The sequence below is a fragment of the Tupaia chinensis genome, unplaced genomic scaffold, assembly GCF_000334495.1.
Source record: "Tupaia chinensis unplaced genomic scaffold, TupChi_1.0 Scaffold000266_1, whole genome shotgun sequence".
Taxonomy (NCBI): Eukaryota; Metazoa; Chordata; class Mammalia; order Scandentia; family Tupaiidae; genus Tupaia; species Tupaia belangeri.
In genome coordinates, this window is record NW_006159746.1 from 479,764 (window position 1) to 501,956 (window position 22,193).

Genomic DNA, 22,193 nt, shown 5'->3' on the forward strand with positions numbered 1-22,193 from the left:
CATGAGTGCACGAGACAATTGGTAATAAAAAATAAATAATAAAAAAGAAGTGTATATGCATGTTTGTGAGAGGGACAGAAAGAAAGAGAGACAGAGAGAGAGAAACAGGGGCAGTTCCTACTCACCATTTCTTTCATTCTCTATATACTTGCCTAGCTCAGACTCTGCAGTAATCGTTTTTCTTAGTTAGCATGTCTTTATTCCTCTGTCTGGTGAATGCTTACCTGTTTTTCAGGACCCAGATAAAATGTCATTTCTGTGTGAAAATCCTCAGGAGCGCTACCCTCCCCCTGCCCCTATATCTAGTACCTGTGGCAAGTAGGAAATCAAAAATTGCTTACTGAAGGGAACCAGCAGTTAGTGTAATGGCTATGTCGCTGGACTCCCACGTAGTCGACCGCGGTTCGAGTCCCGGACCCAGTGGCTTAAACCTCACGCCGGGCGCATGTGCGTGCATGCCCAAGATCCCGAGAGGAGAATGGAGGAGAAGGGATTGCGGCGTGACCATCCCCCCTGGGGGGTGATTTCTCGCTTTCTGTCTTTCTGTCTCTCTCTGTCTGTCTGGTGAAGCGCCCTATAGAGGGAAAACCTCCCCCCCCCCCCAAAAAAAATTGCTTACTGAATAAATAAGAAAAATATCATAGAAAAGAGTAATGATATTCTTCTGTTTATCATTCAATAGTGCAAATATGCATCTCTTGTTAGTGGCATAATTATCCTAGTAGGACTTGGATCTCTTATTTGAAATGGGAAATTATATCTACTTTGGATATACACACACACACACACATATATATATATATATATATATAAATACATATATATATATATATATATATATATAAAACATTAACACTTCACATTGTAATAGAGGCATTATCTTCTCAAATCTGATTTTTATTTAACTGGGTTTTTTTTCTTAAATTTACTTGTCCATAGAATAAAGTGGTAAATGTCAATGATCTCTTAAATTCTTGGTTATAATGAGAAGCAAATACTGCTGCAACCATAAAGCGCCTTACAGCAGGTTCTGCTGCGGTTGTTTTTATGATTGTCTGATTCTAGTTCTAATATTCCAAAGTCTACAACTCATAGTAGGCTCTTTCTTTTTGCATTTTATTCTAAAGGTCTATGTTTATTAGACACAATGTAATAGCAGAGTTAACTTAGAAAAAGACTAGCCTGGTTCAAACTACCTTTGAGCTCCTTACTAGCAGGAAGACATTGGATTTGTCAATCATTTCCACAGAACCTCCATTCCCAATCTATAAAATTAGAAACTGAGAATTACCTTCTTAAAGGAATTAAAGGGAATATACTTAAAACACTTAGAACTATTCTAGGCACTTAGTAGGTTTTTAATTACAGCTAACTAATAATAGTTAATTATATGTTTTTAACTGCAAAGGACAAGTTAATACAGATCTATAAAATAGAAAAAAATTAATTAGCCTAATTATTAAAGCTCTGGAAATTGATTAAATAATTAATGTATACTAAAAACAATCAAATTTTGTTGAATTAACAAAAATGTTATTTTAGGAACATATTTTTCAATGTGTTTTCAATGCTCTGCAGGGCAAGTCTACTTGTTGAAGTCCAAAGAATCCCTGTGGTAGGTATGCTGGCACCTGTGTGCCCATGAACTGTGAATGGCTAAAGGCTGAGGGTAAACTGGGGCCAAGACCCAAATTGGAATGCTCTGTCTCTCACTGATGGAATAAATAAATGAAATAAATATTTTTATAAAGTTCATAAAAAAAGTAGAAATAAAGTACAAGTTCATCATGGTGGAAACATTTTGAAATCCATGCATACCTGATTCACATTTTCCATGAACATTCTGTAGGCCCATCATATATACTTTAATATATGCATATAAATGTTTATGCCCACACACTTATGTATAATATACATATTTATATATTTATTTATCTCTATATTGTTTTGTATATATAATTGATATATATGTATATATCTCTATATTTATATATTATACACACACACACGCATAAAGTTAGAGGTAGAGATCCCACTTTTACTTTTTGTTATTTTTTAAGTTTTTGTCATAGGATGTGTGCACTCACCAGAAAGACATAGAGAAGAAAAGAGAGAAATCGCTCCCCAAGGAGATGGCTAGGCTGCAATCCCTTCTGCTCCATTTTCCTTTTGGGATTTTAGCCATGCGTGTACATGTGCGTGGCATGATTTTCAAGCCACTGGGTCTGAGAATCAAACTGTGGTCAGCCAGGGGGGAGTTCAGCCCTTAACCGCCACACCACCTGCTGGCTCCCCAAAATAATTTACAGCAGTTATTTTTATAATGGTTAACTAAAGATTGCACATTATATTTTACAAAGAAGCAGTTCAGAATATTGATTAAGAATGAAGCCTTGGGACCAGCAGATGGCATAGCAGTTACATCACTGGACTTCTACTTGACCAGCTGTGGTTCAAGTCCCAGACCTGGCAGCTTCAAAATCATGCTGGGCACATGTGCATGTGTGCCCAAGATCCCAGGAGGAGAACAGAGTAGAAGGGATTACAGCATGGCCATCCCCCTGGAGGGTGATTTCTCATTTTTGCTTTCCCTGGGTCTGTCTCTCTTTCTCTCTCTCTGGTGAGTGCACATCCCCTAAGGCAAAAACCTCTTGAAACCAGAATGTTATTCATAATGCCTACAAAGTAAAATCAGTCTAAATCAGTGAATAAATTTTAAAAGTGTGGTATATACGTACAATATTGAGACATGCTAGAAAAGCAATGAAATTCAAAAGTATTATGCAAAATGAACAAAGCCAGAAGCATACTTATAAGGGGTGAATTTGATCACACATATAAATTATGCCACAGTAAGTAAAACTGTCATCAAAGGGATAAAAAGGAATGAGAGTTTAATTCTGTTAACCTACTTTCTAAGTGTTCTATTATTTAACTGCCCTGTGCCTTAGTTTTTTCATCTGTTTAATTCAATAACAATAATGATACATATCTTACAATACCATTGTAAGAAGTTAATGGATTTATATGTGCATGCGTGTGTGTGTCTGTATAGCACTTAGACTAGAATTTAAGAAAGTACAGACATACAGGTAGTACTTATAAAGTATCTGCTGAATGACTGTATGTATTCTCTTCAACATCACATTTAAGCACTGTGTAATTTTTTCAGACTTTTCTCCCACTGTGGTACTTTGTGAGTTACCTGGAAACTGTAGAAACAGGTTCTAAGAAAGAAAAGAAGTTTTCTAGAATATATTATGTGTATTTATTTTGCTTTAATTTTATAATTTTGTTTACAATAATGTGTTATTTTATAACTTAATTTGGCCTTATTGTTAGAGTGGAAAAGCAATGGAGAAAAATACTATGATCTTAAGTGGCACCTATCACATTTTTCAGTAGTCTATGCAAAATAACAGTGTATTATAAGCAGGGAGTTACGAAGCCACAGGGACAGAAAGGCCAAATATCATAGGAGGGTACAGGGAAGCCAACAGTTAATCCTGATTATCTCCGTTCATGGGCTCTTCCTGGCTGGAGAGAAAAGCTAGTGGCAGGGACAGTCCCTCCGTTCTGTCTTAGATGAGGAGCTTGTGCTAAGACAGCTTTGCCCTAGAGAGATGACAAATACTCTAACTCAGAACACTCTTCTGTCCGGTCATGTTCTACTTGGCTGGATAGTCATTTGAGATGCTGGCTTCTATTTGGCAGACGCTCCGGGTGCGAGATGAGTAAGGTTTTTAAATGGAAAGATTCTGATTGCTGCTTGTACACTCACTCTATATGTACAAGTGGATTAAGAAGGAACATTCTATTTGAGCAGGGATCATGCCTCACTTGTCTCTGTCCCTTAAGTACATGGCTCAATGCCTACCACCAAGTATTGGCCAGATGCATGTGATGAGTGAGTGTGGTTCGAGATCACTGTAGCTAAATACATTAAATCAAGGCAGTTCAATTTTATCATTTTTTTCTCACTAGTACAGTATTCTTTATTTTTCTCTTTGAACTATAACTAACATAGAAAATAATATATCCTACTCCTCTTTTTATAGCCATGGAGCCTAATATAGTGATAAAAACAGGCACTGCCTTCACCTGGTTACGTGACCCCAGTTAAAACAGGGGAAAATAGTACAGTTGTATAAATTTATCAAGACATTCTTAGTTAAGATTCAGTCAATACCAGAAGACAATCTAGGAAATTTAGTACAGAGAATTGCTTATAAAAGAGCTGAGGAGTCAAATGGGAGACTAAAGCACCCTGCAAATTATTGGGCTGTTGGGAAAGTCATGACTTTTCCAACAACCCAATAGCAATAACAGGAAGTTACTGCTAACCCTATGTTGGTGAGATACAGGGGAGAATTAGTATTATAAGGACCTAGAAGCTGGGGAAAGAACCATGAGAGGGAGCAGAATGGGAGGAGTTGGAACCACACAAAATAGCCCATCCAGTTAGATCTGAATCATGCAAGAGATCAAGCCATTGTTGGTGGTGCCCTACAAAACGGAAGAAATTCCCTATTTTCTCCTATCCTCCCACCGTTGATCCTATTGTTGTTGTTCTTTATGGCTAAACCTAGTGGGCAAGAAAATCTGGAAAAAGTAGCCTGCAGATATCAATTCCCCATGGTATAGAGAAAACTAAAGAAACTAGGGAATTTAATACAGGGAATTGCTTATAAAAGAGCTGAGAAGTCAAGTGGGAGAATAAAGCACCAATAGAAGAATAGAATAGAACAGAACAGAACAGAATAGCAACAGCAAAAGGACCAGCACATATGACAGACCCATGCAGAAAACGCCATGAAAAGACATAAAGCTACGCAGGCGACTTGAACCATGTCTTCGGATCCCTCTCTTAGTCCTTTCACCATTTCTTTGTCTTGTCCTGGAATACCTTAGTATTTGCATTTTGACAGATGAAATTTTTAAATGCTAAATATATTTTTCCAGAGAGTAGAAAATACCCTCCCTACCTTTAGAAAAGGAACTGGTAAAGAATAATAATAATTTTTTTTTTAACTAGGTAACACAATTCCTAAGAAACTTGGAATTGATGTTGGAAACATCAGCGAAAAGTTGCAATTTCTTCAATTTCCTGACCAGACTTCATCTGAACACCAAACTTGAATCAGGAGAGGTAATCTTAAAGGTAAACACTATTAACTAAACACCCCTCTCATTCCAAATTTCAGCAGCAGAACAACACAGTAGAGGCTTATAGAAAACTTTCGCACTAATCACCAAGGAATTGCTGAAGAAAAGAAATGGTAGGAAATCCTACATTCAAATTAACTTTTCCACTTAAATCTAAGCTTCAACCAATTATCTGGAATGGAGCAACTGTGCTTAGGAATTCATAAATAGTAATGTTGATTATTCATCAGTCCTCTCCGGAATCTTTTGCTGGGTATTATGGAAAATACAAAGAGATGGAATACAAAAACAAAAAAATTAAGCAAGTCATTTCATAGATATGGCAAAACATTTGACAACACCTGTGATGTTTTGGCATTGGTATCCATCTGCAATAGTTGCCCTTTATCATTCATCAAAATATAAATTTAAATGTCATGAAAACTAAAGTTAAATAATTACAAACAGCTGAATGAAAAATTTGCCAAGCACGTGTTTGAATATATTCAAAACTTCCAAATTGTTGTGTAATGAAAAGAACCCAATTTGATTGAACATAAACATACATTTTTTTAAATACTATGGTTTAAATGATAAAAAAAAGGCTGATGATTCAGATAGAACTCTCTTATGAATAAAAGACATTACTTTAGGTTGAGCCACGTGAAATTGCCATTTTTGTAGCTCAGAAGAGTCACATGTCAGTCACATTTCATATGGTTTGACCTATAATAATTAATTCTATATGGTGAAATTTTCTTCTGTGTCCTAATTGACAACCCAGTTTGTATTCGGGTTATATAAAAAAAAAAAAATGGATTTTTAAAAATTAGTACATTCACTGGGACGGGCAGGTGGCACGGTGGTTAGGGGCACTAGACTACTACATGGCTGACTCAGTTGGAGTCCCGGACCTGGTAGCTTGCTTTTTCACTTTCTGTCTCTCTGTCTCTCTCTCCATCTGACTCTCTCTGGTCAAATTAAAATAAATAAACAGAAACCAGCAGTTGACATAATGGCTATGTCGTTGTACTCCCACATAGTCGACTGCGGCTCGAGTCCCAGACCCGGTGGCTTAAACTCATGCCAGGCGCGTGTGCATGTATACCCAAGATCCCGAGAGGAGAATGGAGGAGAAGGGATTGCAGTGTGGTCATGCCGCTGGGGGGTGATTTCTTTTTAAATGCTAAATATATTTTTCCAGAGAGTAGAAAATACCCTCCCTACCTTTAGAAAAGGAACTGGTAAAGAATAATAATAATTTTTTTTTTAACTAGGTAACACAATTCCTAAGAAACTTGGAATTGATGTTGGAAACATCAGCGAAAAGTTGCAATTTCTTCAATTTCCTGACCAGACTTCATCTGAACACCAAACTTGAATCAGGAGAGGTAATCTTAAAGGTAAACACTATTAACTAAACACCCCTCTCATTCCAAATTTCAGCAGCAGAACAACACAGTAGAGGCTTATAGAAAACTTTCGCACTAATCACCAAGGAATTGCTGAAGAAAAGAAATGGTAGGAAATCCTACATTCAAATTAACTTTTCCACTTAAATCTAAGCTTCAACCAATTATCTGGAATGGAGCAACTGTGCTTAGGAATTCATAAATAGTAATGTTGATTATTCATCAGTCCTCTCCGGAATCTTTTGCTGGGTATTATGGAAAATACAAAGAGATGGAATACAAAAACAAAAAAATTAAGCAAGTCATTTCATAGATATGGCAAAACATTTGACAACACCTGTGATGTTTTGGCATTGGTATCCATCTGCAATAGTTGCCCTTTATCATTCATCAAAATATAAATTTAAATGTCATGAAAACTAAAGTTAAATAATTACAAACAGCTGAATGAAAAATTTGCCAAGCACGTGTTTGAATATATTCAAAACTTCCAAATTGTTGTGTAATGAAAAGAACCCAATTTGATTGAACATAAACATACATTTTTTTAAATACTATGGTTTAAATGATAAAAAAAAGGCTGATGATTCAGATAGAACTCTCTTATGAATAAAAGACATTACTTTAGGTTGAGCCACGTGAAATTGCCATTTTTGTAGCTCAGAAGAGTCACATGTCAGTCACATTTCATATGGTTTGACCTATAATAATTAATTCTATATGGTGAAATTTTCTTCTGTGTCCTAATTGACAACCCAGTTTGTATTCGGGTTATATAAAAAAAAAAAAATGGATTTTTAAAAATTAGTACATTCACTGGGACGGGCAGGTGGCACGGTGGTTAGGGGCACTAGACTACTACATGGCTGACTCAGTTGGAGTCCCGGACCTGGTAGCTTGCTTTTTCACTTTCTGTCTCTCTGTCTCTCTCTCCATCTGACTCTCTCTGGTCAAATTAAAATAAATAAACAGAAACCAGCAGTTGACATAATGGCTATGTCGTTGTACTCCCACATAGTCGACTGCGGATCGAGTCCCAGACCCGGTGGCTTAAACTCATGCCAGGCGCGTGTGCATGTATACCCAAGATCCCGAGAGGAGAATGGAGGAGAAGGGATTGCAGTGTGGTCATGCCGCTGGGGGGTGATTTCTTGCTTTCTGTCTCTCTGTCTCTCTGGCAAGCACACATGCCCTATAGCAAAAAAATTCTCAAAAACGAACAAACAAACAAACTTAAATAAAATAATTCTTAAAAAAAAAAAACAAAAAACCACAAACTAGTACATTCACAAAACATAGTTTGGTTATTAACCAAGATGCTAAGTAGATTGGTGATGGTGGTAGTGAGGGTGGCCTCATAAAGAACAGTATTAAATACTTTAAAAACAAAGGTGGGGAAACCCTAGAAGTGATTAAGATTTATGAAATTTGATCATCTAAGAATGGCATTGATCCTAGAGTAGATCACTTAAACACTGTGGTAAAATGTTTTTCCAGAAATTTGGCCACTTCTTAAAAAGTCTTCTCAATTACTCTTCTACCAGACAGGGGATTAATTTTGTTTAATCAAAAACATTCAAAGCTTTCAAGCTCACATAAGTATATTACCTTGATATTTGACCCTAAAGTTGGGGGAGGGGGTGGGCTGTAAAAAAACAATTGTTTATTAAGGACTTCCTTAATAGGATTCTAGAAAGGTAAGATCTATATACTCATTAGGGACAGTCGATAAAGAAAGAAGATAAGATTTAAAATAAGGGGGTAAAAGAAGAGTGAGAAGACAACATTTAAAAGGGCATGACAGGGGCCAGCAGATGGTATAGTGATTAAGTGCTGGATTCCCACGTGGCTGACTGCTGTTTGAGTACCAGGCCCACCGGCTTGGAAATCACACTGGGTACATGTGTATGTGTGCCCAAAATCCTGAGAGGAGAAGAGACTGAGATGTGACCATCATCCCTGGAGGGTAATTTCTACTTTCTTTCTCTTTCTCTGGCAAGCACATACACCCTATAACAAAAAAACAAACAAACAAACAAAAAATCAGAGCAAAGGCTAGGCAAAAAACAATCAGAAGTCTGAGGTCAGAATCAGATAGCCAAAGTATTAAGGAAAACTAGCCAAGGTGATAGATAGCATTCAAGAAGAAGAGTTATTCTTGGGACCAGCAGTTAGCGTAATGGCTATGTCGCTGGACTCCCACGTAGTCGACCGTGGTTTCAGTCCCGGACTCGGTGGCTTAAATCCACGCCGCGCACGTGTGTGTGCATGCCCAAGATCCCAAGAGGAGAATGGAGAAGGGATTGTGGCTTGGCCATCCCCCCAGGGGGGGGGTGGGGGGCTGATTTCTCCCTTTCTCTCTCTCTCTCTCTCTTTCTGACAAGTACACCCACCCTATGACAAAAACCTCTCCAAAAAAAAAAAAAAAAGAAGAGTTATTCTTGAGTTGCATGCTATTCTTACTTATAAATAGAAAGTCTTTTAAGAGGAATGATTTTTATTATCCAATAGCTACTACCTGTCTCTTAAGTACAGTGTACAATGTACAGTGTGTTAGTGTACAGTTGCTTCTGATCTCTGAGTTTGGTAGAGTCAGTTCATAAATGTATCAGCAACTTAACTTTCCCCAAAGGTACTATTTTTCTCAAATGGCTTGGGTGCATATCATTTAGTTTCATCTCAATCCTTGTGATTGAATATACAACTGAAAATTAAAACTGGATTAGTTACTTAAATTCTTCATTGGAACAAAGCAAATAAGTATATAATAGCATAAAATTAAATATTTAATAAAGCATGCCTTAAACCATTTATAGCCCCTGTACTAGTGATGTTGAAAAGATAAAGTTGGTGTCTTCTTTTTGATGAAAATTTTCTAACATGTATACTTAACTGTCAACAGTAGAGTTTCATAATTAACCTATGATTTTCAAGAGAACCTTAGAAATCACCTTGAAGTAAAAAGACATGCCAAATGTCTCCCTAGAATTAGTAGTAGTTTTCTATCTTATGATTACTTAACCTAACGCTTACTTTTGTGAGGACAGAGTAAAAAAAGATGGAAAAATGTAGTCTTGGTAAAAACTCAAGAGGTTACTTCCTACTGTTTATTTTAGAGCTTTAACTAAGTCAAAATAGGTTTTGTCTCTTTTATTGTCCCTCTAAGTCCAATTCTGGTCAAAGGTAACATTGAAGTTTATTGGATAGAGACATAACTGGAAGAACATAGCAAACATATTAGGAAGACTAAAGGCATTGTTAAGATCTCATTAGGTAGGAGAACATTCTGGAAATGCTAATAAAAAAGTCAATGTCTGAGTCCACCAAAATAATGTCATGTAATGTGTAAAGGGAGGAAAGACATGCCTTTGGTATTTCTAAGAATGCCACTGAAAGAATATTAAGGGGAAGAATAGTAAGAGTTGGCCCTGCCTAATGATTATGGGAGTTGGATCCCACACGGCAGACTGCAGTTCAAATCTCAATCCTAGTGGTCTGAAAAACATGCCAGACATGTGTGCATATGTGCCTCATATTCTGACTGGATGGAGAAATGGAGAAGGGATTGCGGCATGACCACAACCTATTGGAGAGGTTCTGTCTCTCTTTCTTTCTCTGTCTCTTTAGAAAGAGAGACTCTAGGCATTAAAGAAAACAAAAGAATAGTAAGAAGAGAAAAATAAGATAAAGTACTAGGGCAAATGAATGGAAAAAATGGCAAAAGTATATAGAAAACACTTTTGTTGCCTCTAAGTCTTTAAGAAATCTTTAGAAATTATCATTTGAGAGTTGTTTTGAAGAAAGATGATAGATCCTATCCTAAAATATGGAGAATGAGTTGAAAAAAAAAAAAACACTCTCTAAAGATGACATACAAACAGTCAAAAGGCATGTGAAAAAATGCTCAACATCCCTCATTGTAAGGGAAATGCAGATCAAAACAACAATGAGATACCACCTAACCCCAGTCAGAATGGCTAAGATTTAAAAAACAAAAAAACGATTAAGTGCTAATGGAGGTGTGGTGAAAAGGGAACTCTCTTACACTGCTGGTGAGAATGTAAATTGGTCCAGCCACTGTGGAGAACAATTTGGAAAGTCTTCAAAAATCTACAAATAAAACTTCCATATGACCCAACAATCCCACTCCTTAGTATCCACCCTAAGAGCAGAAGAATTCTTAATTAGAAAAGTGCTTGCACATCAATGATTATTGCAGTACTATTCACAATTGCTAAGTCATGGAACCAACCTAAATGCCCCTAAACAGATGAACAGATTAAAAAACTGTGGCACATAAAAAAAAAAAAAAAAATTAAAAAAAAAAAAGAAAAAGAAAAAGAAAACAAACAAAACACACACACACACACAACAACAACAACAACAACAAAACCCTGGCTTTTGACAGAAAGTGGAAGAATATGGAAGATTTGCTGAGTGAAGCAAGCCAGGCTATGAAGGAGAGACATTGTATGTCCCCACTTAATATATATACCAAGTGTCTGCACTCTATAACTGAAACTGATTGACTAAAGGATATAGAAACACTGTAAATGATGTAATATCAAATATAGTGTGTATGAAAGAGTAGAGTCTGATGAAGGACATTTAGAAGAAAAACTGAGAGGAAAAGGATTAATGGGACAAAAAATGTGGTATTATCTGTGGAAGATATTTTATAGTTTTATCAACTGGACTAGGGAGAAATGTTCACCTGTTGAAATATTCACCTTGTAAGCTAAATAATGTGATTGAATGTATAAGAGAAAATGAAATTTAAAAAGTAAATAAAAAAGATATTAATAATAAAATTTTTTAAAAAATTAAAAAAGAAATTATCATTTGAAAACAATCTTTAAGTAGATTTATAGGCTTACTTTGTACCGAACGTTATTTTAAGAGGTCTTCATGGAGCTCAAAACTTAAGACGAGAAAACAATACCAACATATATAAAGGACATGAAAATCATTAGAGACTGTGTATCAACAGTGCTCTAAACTGTTTTAAGACTAATGCGCAAAGTGGTAGAAGCAACTAGATGTCCCTAAGATGGAACACATTTTTTAATTTTGAAGAGTGACTTTTTATATAGAAATCAATAAGTAAGCTATGAAAAATTTACACATTAGTATGTACTAAGAAACCCTTCCAGAAACCACTACTGAGAGTCAAATTCTTAAAAAGAGAAGGCAGAAGCTAGGGTTCTGGCTCTACTGTCTATAACTTCAGAAAAAGCAGAGACTCTTTTATTTTGGGTTATAAAAGTGAGGATACAAATGCCTATACTACAGTATTTCTTCTAAGATTGAAATGACCTTAGATGTGGGGGGAAAATTGTAAAACGTAAACTACCATAACACAAAAGGTAGTTGTGGGAATGAATCACTGACGTCATTACTTTTATGGCTATCATCACTGTCATCATATCAGAAGCTGTAATTTTATATCATCTTAAATTTGTGGGGTGTGAATAATTAACAGACTGCTGACTCTGCTGACACAGTGAATAAAAATAAGTTTTTGTTGGGCCAGCAGTTGCCATGGTGGTTAAGGCACTGGGTCCCACATGGTCAACAGCATGGTTTGAGTCCTGGACCTAGCTACTTGAAAAACAGGCTGCATATATGTGCCAAAATCACAAAAGGAGAATGGAAAATAAGGGATTGTGATGTGGCCATCCCCATGGAGGAGTGATTTCTCACTTTCCCTCCCTCCTTCTCTCTTCCTTTCAAGCAAGCACATGTGCCCTATAGGAAAGTTAAAAAACTATTTTAGAGGGTTTTTTTTTTTAAGTTTATTGAAGTGTAAATAAAAATTGTGTATACTTTAAACATATAATTTTTGGATTCTGGCATAAATATTTACCTGCAGAACCATCACTATGATAATTAACATGTCCATATACTCCAAAGTTGTTCTTGTGATTGCTTCCTCTAACCTTCCTCTTCCTCACTCCTCAGTAATCATCCATCTGATTTTTTACCTTACATATTAGTTGGGATTTGACATTTTCTATAATTTTATATAAATGGAATTACATGTTAAGTACTCTTTCTGCCTAAACTATTACTCAGCATAATTAGTGCCAGATTTTCCTGCGTCATTGTGTGTATCAGTAGTTTATTCAGTAGAATTTCAGTCTAGGGACATACTATAACTTGTGTATCTACTGACCTTCTGAAGAACATTCTTGGGTTTTTAGTTTTCAGTCATTGCAAAATAAGCAGTTAAGAGTATTTTTGTACAAGTCTTTTTATGGACACAAGCTCTCCCCTCAGTGTTCCACCATTTTATGTTTTTACTAGCAATGAGATACAATTCCAGTTCCTCCATGTCCTTATCAACACTTAGTCATGATAGCAGAAGGATCTCAGAGACATTTGAAGTGTACTGTTATAAAGTAATATACTGTATGTAAAGTAGTATGAAATCACTGGTAGTTTGACAGTGATATTTTAAAGACATATGCTGTAAATCCTAGAACAACAAAACAATGTCTTAAATAGTAGACCAAGAAAGTTAATCAGATATAACTTTAAAAAATGCTCCTTTGGTAAGAAAGAGAGGGCAGGAGGGAAAGAAAAGGAAGAAAAGAAAGAAAAAAGGGAGGAATAAAAGAAGGGAGGGAGGGTGAAGGCAAGGAGGAGACATATATACATACATAAGAGCCTTCAACTATTTCTAGGTCTCAAATGCCCTTTATTTAGGCAAAGAACTACTCTCCTGTTCAGTTCAGTCAAGACGGCAGCACCGAGCAGAGCTGTCCACTTCTCCCTTACTTCCTAGGTTTGGCTCTCCCTAGCTGACGATATTAGCCTCAGTTTCATCTCTACTACAATTAGAATTAAAGCTCTTAAGGAGTTTTAATTTGTTGTTATATTTACCTCAGTGTCTGTGGCATCTAAGAGTGCCTCACACAGAAATATATGCTCAACAAATTTCCTCTTTTTGAAATACCAGGTCATCAGAAAAGTCATAACGTATTTTTCTATATACAAATATGTAGTGACTTTTCCAACAACCCAATAACTGGCTCACACATGGGATATATTCAAAAGGTGGAGGAATGAATCACACAGAGACTGACTGGCATTGTAGTTTCAGGATCTCAGACATGCCTGCTAGATCAGGTTGGTTGTAGTACTCTTGCTAGATGTGTTACATGAGCAGAAAGTGGCTTGCGTTCACAAACGAGTGACGGCAGAGCGCTGATGCTTTCTACTCTCCCATCCACACACAGACACAAAACTGATAGGTTTAAAACGTTCCAATCAGAGGCTGACAAATAATCCATGATTCATATGGCTTCACATAGATGAACAGTTAAGAGTTAAGATAATTGGTTAAACACTCAAAGAGGTTTCTCACAGCACAGAGAGTGCTAGAGTTGGGAGACACATGGCCTTAGGGACCAGGTTACTGCTCCTGAAATGATATGAAAAGCTACTGAGCAGTGACCAGGAAAAGTGAGAGTGAGACAGTGAGAGAGCAAGAGAGAAAAGAGAGAGGGAGAAACATGAGTAATGGAGAAGCAAAGACACACACACACACACACACACACACACACACACACACACACACACAACAGAGATACAAATAAATGTTTAGAGAAAATTTTTTTAAAAAGAAATCAGATAACACAATCATTTGTGCCATTTTGGACTTTTTGTTGTTTGGATTTTTCTGGATTCCTGTAAAAACTTTCTGTTTTCATTTAATAAAATTTGTGTCCTCCTAACTCCTTTTCCATGGATTAGTTTAAGTGGTAGTATGTGTGTGTGTGCGCGTGTGTGTGTGTGTGTGTGTGTGTGTGTATGTGTGTGTGTCTGACCAAGAAGGATCCTTACAGAATAGTCCACATGGTCCCAAGGACTTCTCTTCATAGTATAATTCCTCCCTAAAGATGTGGAGGATTGTTTTATTTAAATTTGTCTGGTTCTCAGTTTAAAACTATGTAAATTTCATTGCACTCTGCATCTCTGCCCAAGACTATCACTGTATTATCTCTAAGGTGCATTTTGATCTGATATGTTATGATTTTGTTGCATATGAGTTAATCATCTTTGGTGATCCTAACTTCATATTCATGAAATTCAGTCCAGATCTATTCCCACACCTCCTTCCTCTCCTTATCACAAAATCCTTAGGTTCTGCTGTAAAGCAGTGATAAAATAAATGTTATTCTATTGGGTCTGCTTCGTGTGGTTCAGTTTCATTTAGTAAAGGAAAGGCTTTCACTTTTACACCTCCTACTGATAGGCATATACACAATGTAGACCATAAATAGTAAAAGACAAAAATGTTCTAATCTAGTAAAGTGTGACTAAACTTGCTTCAGACAATTGTGGGACCATCTCTGAAGATAAATGATTTGCTAATGCTGATACCATCACTGGCTTAGGCAACTGAGGAAATGCTCTCTTCCCACCCAGCCCAGAAAAAGACTGCACTAGTAATTTGGCAATAAATCAAATCCTTGATTATGTTCTGGCTGTCATTTAAAAATATTAGTCTGCCGTGCTATGAAGATGTGTTATTTAATTGCAGTCTTAAATAAGTCATTTCCTATAGAGCTCAGTTTATGCTTAATTCATACGAGCTCTCACTGAGCAGCACATGGCATGGTGGAGAGCCATGGCCTGAAGCACTTTCTGTGCTGCCACATCTGGGTAGCTGGGAATTGAATGTAGCTGACAGGTGCTTCAAAACAGCCAAGGCAATCCCGCCTCTAATCAGCAGTATTCTGAGCAAATGGCATTTTCATGTTACACCGCCTCTTGTGATTCTTTATGGAGGCATGGTGGGAAAAAATTTCTATGCATACTTCCCACGGTGGAACAGATTCAAAGAGGTTAAAGGGTTTCCTGAAGGTCAAGAAGCCTGTAAGAGCCAGAACAACTCTGGAACACAGGTATGGAACTGTGTAGGCTAGATAGTTTCCCAGTATAACGTGGAATCCCTCTGTAATTAGTACTTGCTATGGCATCTATTAAAGTGCTTTGCATGCAATGGTAATGCAGGAAATGGGAGTGGAGTTAAATTGATTCCCAACAAAGCAAGTAGAGTTGAGTATCAAGCCACTTACATAAGTAGAATGTTTAGGTACCTTTCTCATGCCTATTTAATGCCACAATAAATGAGGGTATGCTTGCATTCCTACCACAGGTACTGTGTCCACTAGACTTCCTGTTATTAAGGTAATTTTTTACTCCGATAGTGAATATCAATTAAAATAGATTAAACATCCAGCTCCACGGCCTGGTGGTTAAGGCAGCCAGGTTCCACATAGTCAACCACGTGGTTTGAGTCCTGGACTCTGCAGCTTAAGAAACATACCAGGTGTGTGTGTGTGTGTGTGTGTATAAATATTATTATTTATTACTTATATTACTAACCTCTCCTCTAGGAGTCAGCACAAAATTTTGCTTTTAGCTGAGAAGCTGGCCAAAATGAGGCAACATGGATCAATTAACTATAGAGTTCTCAGAAAACACAGTGTCGATACATACATAAAATGTAGGTCTCCTAATTCCCATCTTTCTTATCGAATGGCAGACTACACTGCCATTTTACTCTCTATAAACCACTGGGATAAACTTACCACTTTTCCTCCTGAGGGAATGGTTTATGATAAGCATGAAACATTTCATTAACTGTAGCATAGGAAAGTAAAATCAAATGTCATAATTGATCATGAAATGATCAACCATATAACTAATTAGGACCAAAGAGCACAACGATAATGAGCACCTTAGATTTATAAAATACCTTTTAATTTTCAAAGCATTTTCATATATGTCATCTTGCTCAATCTTGATGTGATATTTTAGAAATGAGACATGTGTTTACACCCCCTTCTAACCTAGATTTCTGCAAGGGCTTAATCAGTCAAGTCTCTGTTCTCTACAAATGCTCTTCAGAGTGCCCACTCTGGAGTCACACACATCTGCAGTCTTTTGAAGATTAAAATTTCAAACTTATTGCATTAACCAATGGTAAGAGAAGTAAAATTAAAATTAAAGTTATTTAGCATCAAAATCTCTGGAGAGCTTTAAAGTGCCATTAATAGGGGATGATTAGACTATCAAACCAAATCCCAAAGTTGAAACATTATTATAATTGCGTTTTCATTTTACCCATTTTGTGGTTGCTTCCCTCATTCAGGGTAATGGCAGGTTTTTTGTTTTTTTTTTTTCTTTTTTTTTTAAGTGAAGCGTTTGGAATTGTTTGCTATTCCAGTAGGAAAAAAATGCACTTTCTAATTTCTACTTGTATTTACAGGTTCACAACAGGGGGCTGAACTGTACTGTCCACCCTACAATAATCCATCTGACCTTTGATTTTTCTCAGTAAAAACAGGGAGCTGGATAAAACAATCACTTAGATCCTTTGCCCAGTCTCAGTTTTCTGAATCTTATTTCTGTAATACTTTCCTTTTTTCCTTATGGTACACTATGTATTGGTCCTTTATTGGCCTCATTATTCGGATTGAAAGTTTTTTGACAAGAGATTATTGCTATGTCTATGGTAAAGTCCTGAAACTCAGTGTAAAGGATGTTCTTATATTATTAATGGTAATAGTGATTACAGTACTGCTGCCATTTTATTTTTTATTTTTTTGAAATTGTCAGAGGGCATGTGCATTTATCAGAGAGACAGAGAGAAAGAAAGAGAGGGAGCGAGAAAAAGCAACTCCCCACTCCCAATGGGGCATGGACATATCACAATCCATTTTCCTCCTTTTCTCCAAGCTGTCAGGATTTTGAGCATGCACATGCACATACCGGAAGTGTTTCAAAGTTGCTATGGTGGAACTCGAACTGCAGTCATCCATGTGTGATCCAGCTCCCTCAACCACCAGATCAAATATAGTATTTTAACAAATAAAACAATTCTGTGAAGTATGCATTGCCATCCTAATTTTTCATATTAGAAAAGCTAAAGCTGAGAAGTAATTGCCCCAAATGAAAACTAAAGCCATACTATGAGTAAGGAACCCTATTTTCAGAATGCCAGGACGAATTTTTACACCCCAGTTCACAAGCAGAACTGACGGGTTTACATTCCCAGCTTTTCCTGAGAAACTGGAAGCTCTAGCTGCATTGTGTATGCATGGCTGCATGTCAGAAGAAGCTGCTTCTTTTCCAAGAGTCATTTGTTCTCCACTTCTTTCCCATGGTATCTGCTTCCCTCTTCTGTTGTGCTCGTTCTGTTCTATTTATTTACTTAACCCCATATGAACTTGAATTTGTGACTACCCATTAATCTCTTTTGTTTCCCTATTAACACAGGAATATTAGTTTCTTCCATCAGTCTGAAGAGAGAACCTATCCAGTTCCGCTAACTCATTCTAAAGTACTGTTACTCAATCCCCATTGATTTTCCAGACTTATTTCTTGCCACGTTTTTTCATTAGTCCATGTACACAAGAAATTCTTCTTAGATAGTTTGGCTTGCTCACATTCCCAAAGAAGCTGTAAGTTCTGGTTTTGATTACCTCATATGTTAGTGAGATTCATGTGTAAACCATTTGCTAAGAAAGGAAGTAAGAAAAAGGATTGCCTTTAAACACACTTAGACTTTGCATTTCTACCAAATGGTAATTGGAAGTTTTTGTTTTTCTTTTTGATGTCTCCAAGAAAAAGGAATGATAGAAAGAAAACCACCCTCGAGAGAGAAACAATCTCTTACTGTTATGTGGAGGACATATGAGGTTTCAAAATAAATGTCCTCACAGAAAATGAGAGATTGTAAAAGTTATTATCAGCTGTTTCATCGCAACAGGCTATTGTAGGGGGGTTCTACCCCACTGATGGAACAAGTGATACCCAATGTCTTCCTATTATCTTTAGTCATAAATCTCCTGATAACAAGATATTGCTAAGTCAAGCCTGTAAATTCCTAGCTATGTTTTTGGCATTCCAGGTTATAGATTATGCCATGAATCTTTTTTCTTTTTTTGCTTTTTTTTACTTTGCTACAGTCATGCCAACTATGTCACCATTTTTTGTTATGTTTTGTTTGAAATATTCTTTCTATTCACTTTGTTCCAAAGATGAAGCATAAATAACAGATATTGTTAGAGTAGCAAATGAGTGCATGATGTCAGTTTTAATCTTTTTAATTTGTGCAGAAGTTACTGAAATCTGACATAATTATTACTCGTATACTTTGTATGTATGTCTTAAATTTATTCTCAAATGTTGTAATATTTGTGATAGTTTTGTATTATATACTCACAAATAGAACTTCTCATCCCATACTGGATTTAAGTTTCCAAAAATGGTTTTAGTTCTCCTTTTGTTCTTTCCAACTTGAACTGTAACATATGGGTCACTTGACCCAGTTTTGTCCTTTGCTTGCAAGCCTTGTGCGGAAACCACTAAAATAATGAAAATAAATGTTTTAAATTTCCTAAGAAGCAAACAAAATGATTATGAAAAAAAGTTTCTATCATTCTGTTCTGTGGATTTGCAAATGCATCCCCATCACTTTTATTCTTATAACCAAACTGGACTGTTTAAAAAAATAATTGGAATAATAATAATAATGATTGGGAAAAACAATGAAAAGATAGTGAATGATGAAGTGGGGAGATTAATGTCTCTGTATCAACTGACATGCATGGCATTCCCTTTTGAAAAAGCAATATAATACACTGTAAAGTTACATGCAATCCAATGTAATATAAACAAGATTATGATGATAATAAAAAAATAAATAATTTTTAAAAATGTTTAATAAAAGAATACACTGAATATTAAAAATCTACCTTGGCCTAATATTTGCTTTCACCACTAAACAACAGTAGCTATATACCTGTACATGCATATATATATATAAGTTATATACTCATATACATGTTATAGTATAGGTGTATACAGAAATGAGGCTAAACATATCTAAAGTACTCCACCTAATGCAAAGATCTGCCATTCAAACTGATTTATTTATTTATGTTTTTGCTTCAATATGGATCAACTGTACCTAGTAAAGAAACATCATTATTTTACTTCGTAAATACAAAATGAGTAAGTTAACTTGGTGAATGTTAGCATGATACACAGGCACCTGCTGTTAACATTACCAGCAACTTCAAAAGTTCAGTTTACTAGATGTCACTAAATTCAAATTACCTTGACTCAAGGATCAAATGAATGAGGGACACTGAACCAGTGGTAAATAAAACAATATCTGTTTTCTCATTTAAAACAAGCTTACTGCAGAGATTACTGTCTTCATTGCAATTTATCAGTGGCAAACAACAACAAAGTTAATCTCTTATAACCTGGAAGGTATTAGTGAGTAGACTGAAAAACAGAAACCTTTTTCCCATGAAAAAGCCTTCTATTAGAACATCACACTGACTGAAATTACTTGTTATCTAGTATATATTTTCTAAATTTGAAGTGCCAACTAGTCTACTCAATATGGACAAGATTGAAAAAGATTCTATTCATCTTACATGAAAATATTACTAGCAGTGATTTCTGAGACACATAAAGATCTGAACGTGGAATACTAATTTTGGATTTGTCGTTACCTGTAATGGTTATTTTTGCTGACCACTTGGATGTCCCGTCCAGTACACTCTGTTTGGCAGCCTTTGTATACTGTGCGAAATCTTCTTTAGAAATCTGAAACATCTCCTGAATTACTTCAAACACCTCTGGTCTGTTTTTCTCCCTGATCTTCATTCTTTCTTTCATGGCTGTAATAATGGTCTGAGTCTTGTCTTCAGCGCCATGCTTAGAACTCTTTTCTGCAGCTCCTGAAATGGAAAAATCAATGGTGATGTGAATGGACATGCAATTATTGTTGATGGCCCAAAGGAGGGAGACATAGGAGGAGGAGTATAAGAATGAAAGAAAGCTTAGATTCTAAGAAGTCAAGTCGCTTTTTTGGAAAATACTAGAATAAGTCACTATGCTGAAATTTAGAGTAACTGGTCCCTCCCTCTTTGCGTTATTGGCAATAAACTAACCTCCACGATTCCCAGGTTTCTTAGTTGTATTATTGAACTACATCAGGGATTTTGCAAATATTTTGTTTGAATTATCAAAAGGAAATTTCAGAAAGAATTCAAAAAGTGCACAACATCAAATATGTTACACATCGCACATATATTCTCAATGGGTATTTAAAATAAAATTGACAAGTAGATTGGAAATAACTGACAAACATCACTCAGAAATTAATCATTCAAATACCTGTATTCATCTAATGTACCTGATTTTGTTGGTGCAATTTAACATAATTAAATGTCATAAATTTTTGTTATAAATCAATACTTTTGTTGTATATAAAAATATAGGGAAGGATTTTACTTGGAATGAAAGTGATTCTGCTGTTTAAAAATACTTAGAAACTGGGGCCAGTGCATGGAAGGTTAGTTAAGGCACTGGACTCCCATGTGGCTGAGATCTGAAAATCACACCAGGTGGGTGTGCGTGCATGCCCATAATCCCAGGAAGAGAATGGAGGAGAAGGGATTGTGTCATGGCTATCCCCCATGGGAGTGTTTTTTTCACCTTCCCTGTCTCTCTTCAGTTAGGTGTGCACCCTATGACAAAAACCTAACAACAACAACAAATTAGAAACCACTGGGCTGGATGACCTGTAAAGAACCTGAAAGACCACTGACTTGAACTCACTTTTTGTCATGTATCCATAATTTTGAGAAGGCTGAATTCTCACTTTCTACCTTGATCTCTTTTATTCTCTAGGATAGTATTATTATTGTAATTGGTCTCAGTGTTCTGGCCATTTTTGTTTGTTGTACAAATCTTCCTGTCAGTGAAGAATTTCCAAAAGACTGTTCTTGGGGCTCTCACTGCTCATTCTCTGCCCAGTACTCTCCTTGCTCTGTGTGGCCTCCTGAGTTTTCCAATATTATAAAACAATTGAAAAACAGATCATGAATCTGTACCTCATAATTTCTTAGTGAATTTGAAATGAGAAACAAAAAACCCACATATGAATGGGTATGGGACTACCCTTGTTAAAACCAAACATTTTTTGACATAGCAGCAAATTAGATGTTAGTGAAAATAATTGAAAGACTTATGTTTCTAATTAGTAATTATTTTCATTTTCTTTTCATTTCATTTTTTTTCTATAAGGCTCATGTGCTTGTGAGAGAGAGAGAGAGAGAGAGAGAGAGAGAGAGAGAAGGAAAATGAGAAAGCATACTGAGGAAGGATGAGTACACCCTAATCCCTTCTCCCTCAGTTCTCCTCTGGGATTTTGGAAATGCATGCATCTGTGCTCAGTGTGTTTTTTCAAGCCACTGGTCAGGACTTAAATTGTGCAGTCAATCACATAAGATCCTGCCGCTGTAATCACCACGCCACCTGGCTGACCCACAATGCATAATTCTTACACAGTACTATTAGTGCAGGCTAGACTACATAGTTGTAACTACACAGCAGGCATATTTTATTCAATTATTAGAATAGTCATCAAATGGAAAAAAAAAAAAAAAAACAGTTCTGACTGGAAGAGGTTACCTGTAAGATTCCAGATGCCCCAGAAGTTTGCTCTGTGACTGCCATGCTTAGGATGTTAAAAGGGTTAGCAGTAACATGAAAATGTTGACTCTTGATTTCTATTGCAGCTACTAGTACCCTCAAAGG

The 22,193-nt window shown here is 36.2% G+C and overlaps 1 protein-coding gene across 1 annotated transcript in view; it reads right to left on the reverse strand.

Moving 5' to 3' along the window:
• UNC13C (unc-13 homolog C) overlaps positions 1 to 22,193 on the reverse strand; it is a 656,973-nt gene that overhangs the window by 374,555 nt on the left and 260,225 nt on the right. The window contains exons 8-9 of the mRNA XM_006149494.1: positions 20,102 to 20,329; positions 18,799 to 18,940 (exon numbers count right to left, since the gene is read on the reverse strand). Of these exons, the coding sequence (XP_006149556.1) occupies positions 18,799 to 18,940; positions 20,102 to 20,329 (370 nt within the window). The remainder of the gene's footprint in view (positions 1 to 18,798; positions 18,941 to 20,101; positions 20,330 to 22,193) is intronic.